General features: G+C 40.9%; 1 protein-coding gene across 1 annotated transcript; it reads left to right on the top strand.

The window, feature by feature from the left end:
* Positions 1 to 990: 990 nt before the first annotated feature.
* Positions 991 to 2911, top strand: INS49_002048 (uncharacterized protein; the record flags this gene model as incomplete). Its single annotated transcript, XM_043162866.1, has 2 exons — positions 991 to 1062; positions 1181 to 2911. The coding sequence occupies 2 exons, from the start codon at positions 991 to 993 to the stop codon at positions 2909 to 2911; spliced, it is 1803 nt and encodes a 600-aa protein (XP_043031372.1).
* Between the last annotated feature and the right edge of the window lie 431 nt (positions 2912 to 3342).

The raw sequence follows: 3342 nt of genomic DNA, 5'->3' as shown, positions 1-3342 counted from the left end.
AAATATAAATATTTTAATAATATATTATAATTTAAAGATTTTAAAATAATAATAATTTTAAAAAACTTTATTATATTATTAAATAAATATATATATTTAATTATATTTAATAATAAATTTTAAAAATATTATAATAATTAATATATTAATATTAATATATATATATTTTATAAAAAAACTTTTTATTTTTTTTATTAAAATATATATTTAACTTATTAAAAAAAACTTTATATATTTTTATAATAATAATAAAGCATTAATAATATTTAAAAAGTTATTATATTTAAAGAATTTATTATATTAAAAAAATATTATATATTTTTAAAGCTTATTATTTTAATTTAAAAATATTTAATAATAATAATAAAAATATAATTAAAGTTATAATATTTATAATTATAATTTCTTTTTAATATTATTAAGTTATTATTTTATTATATTAAATTTTAACTTATAATTATTTATTAAATAATAAAATTTTTAAATATAAATAAAATATTAATATTTATAATTTAATATTTATTAAATAAGAATTAATTATTATAATTACCTTTTTTTATTTAATTAAATATATAAATAATATTAATAATAAGGTTTTTAAGAATTAAAGTGCGTGGTTTGCATTATTAGCTAAATTTTAATGTGGAAAGGGAGAGCTAACTTAACCAACAGGGGGGGGGGGGTAAAATAGCTTGTTTGCTACACACAGTCGTCAAGGGTTAGGGATGCTGGAACACGCAGATACCAATGATCAGCTATTACGTAGGCTGGCGTCCCCAGGCACAATGTAGGCCTACGTGTTGGTCAGCCGGGCCCCTACCTCCTTCTGCATACCCAGGGGCTGTTCACACTCATGCCGTACATGATCACAATTTCTGTGTGTACCCAAGTGTGGATTCACGCAGGCTGTCGGCCTTGCACCTACTAATCACAGTCTACTGCCCTCACACAAACTCCGGAACGGAACCCCTTGGTCCCTGACACTTCAAGATGGGACAGGCCCTGTCCGGCCACAACAACGGTCCGGGGACCAGGACACGCGAGGAGCTGAGGAGGGAGCTGGTACGGTCATGCACTCCCGCATATTGAACCCCCCTCCCCTCTCCCCCATCCCCCAAGGGGGGGGGCCTCACTGCAAAGCTGGCCAGCTAACTAACCCACCACCATCCCACGCAAACAGGCCAGCAAGTTTGCCACCAAGTGCTTCACGTCCATTGAGCTGTACTCGCTCAAGGACAACTTCAAGAGCCTTGCCGACGTCCAGCGGGAGCCTGGGGGCACACCGCACCTCTACGTCTCAGAGACAACTATTGTGAGGTTCCTGGAAATTCCCGATGTCCTTGATGTGTCACCCGTGATCGGGAAAATGGTGTCCTTTATCGGCGCCTTTCCCTTTCTTCAGGACGCACCCGCAATCATGGGGCTTGACGCCCTTGTGAACACCGTCATTATTCTCACCGAGCGATACCAGCGGCTCCTATCAAAGGGTTCCACCGACAGGAGGAAGCTGCTTTTCAAGAGCTTGGCTGTGTACGATCGGAAGCTGTTGCAGCCGCATGACGGCCAGGACGGCGCCCACGACAATACTCCCGCGCCAGGTGCGGCCAACGAGGACGAGCCGGACGACGATGACGGACTGGTGATATCCACACTCGAACTACTGGACTGCGTCGAGGCATACGAGGACGCGGGCCCGCCAACGACTCACGAAGCCATAATCCCGGCCGATAACTTCAGAAAGCTAATCATGCTGCTTTTGCTCGTGGCACCCATGGATCCTCAAGAGAAACTCTCCCAGTACGCAGAACGTACCACGGGAGCTGAGCTCGAAAGCCTGCGGTCTGCAGCTGAAAGCATCCTTGCGGCATTCCTAAACGTCGAGAAGTCCCCGGGCATCAGGTCCAGGGCATTTGATATCGTGCTGCCGGTTGCGCTTCCGTTCTTGTTCCAAGGCTTCAACGCCCTCTTTGGGCGCTTGCTCTTCTCCAAGAACCTCGAGTTCGACAAGCAGAGAGGGCCTGGCGCCCACGAAGACGGGCCCTCCCCACCTGTCGCTGCCCCGCTGCTTCAGGAGAAAGCATCCATCATGAACTCGACCGTCCTTTCCCAGCTCTCCTTCTTCATCCCAGGCTCTTCTCTGTTTCGTCGGCTGCGGATGTTGTACTCGGGCGAACATGATGGTTTCTCTATGGGCTCCTTTGAAACCAAGGTGTTCAATTGGCGCGCGCCCACGATTTTGCTCGTGCGAGGCAGCAGGATTGCAGACTGCTCTGGTGGCAGCGAAGAGCGGTTTGCAGCCTCGCTTCCGCCAAAGCGTTTCCCGGACGGCTCCCAGTCAAGTAGGCTCACCTACGGCCTGTACGTGTCTCAGCCGTGGCGTCACTCACACAAGGAATGCTTTGGCGACTCGGACACCATCTTGTTCCAGCTCGAGCCCATCCACGATGTGTTCCCTGCCAGCGCTCTGAACAGGGACTATGTCTCGTTCACAAAGCCGGGCATTGGTTCGACTAACACAGGCATTGCGGTCGGGAATCCACTGCCCGCATCCTCGTCCTCATATCGGAGACAGAGCGTTACCCATCTCGGCTCGGTCGCCCTCCTTCTTGATTCGAGCTTTGAGTTTGGCCTGTTCACACATGACAATTCCTCGAAGGGTGGTGCCTTTCAGGGCAGTGTTTCTCGCCAGTTCGACTTCCAGGATCGATTTGAGATTGAAAGTCTCGAGGTCTGGGGCTGCGGAGGTGATGAGGAGGCCAAAGTCCAGGCTGAGCGATGGGCATTTAAAGCCCGAGAGGCGGAGGCCAGGAGGCGCATCAATCTTGGGACAGGAGACATTGAAGCAGACAGAGCCCTGCTCGAAATGGCAGGCTTAGTTGGAGGAAATAGAAGCGGTGGTTCAATAATGTAAGGATCATAGTTAATCGAGTTTATTTTAAGAGCATTAAAACATTTATTTAAAGAATAAATGCTTATAAATCATTTAAGTTCTTTAAGTTTTTTTTATAAAGTTAAAATATTATTAATTATCTTAATAAAATAAAAAATAATATAAGTTATAAATAATTATAATTAAATTTATTATATAAAGCTTTAAATAATAATTAATTAATATTTTATAAATTATTATATCTTTATTAAAAGGTTTATCAAGTTTTAATATTTATATAATTAATGCCTTAAAGTTTAAATTTTTAAAATATATTTTAAAATATTAAATATTATTTTTTTTATATAAAAAGTTAAGCATTAATATCTTAAGTTATCTTATAATTTTATATAATTAATAATATTTATATTTATTTACTTATTAAGGAAAAATTAACTTTAATAATATATTAA

This window comes from Diaporthe citri (genome assembly GCF_014595645.1).
Source record: "Diaporthe citri strain NFHF-8-4 chromosome Unknown scaffold_1, whole genome shotgun sequence".
Classification (NCBI taxonomy): Eukaryota; Fungi; Ascomycota; class Sordariomycetes; order Diaporthales; family Diaporthaceae; genus Diaporthe; species Diaporthe citri.
The sequence above is the reverse complement of the archived record's forward strand: the minus strand, read 5'-3'. Positions and strand labels throughout refer to the sequence as shown.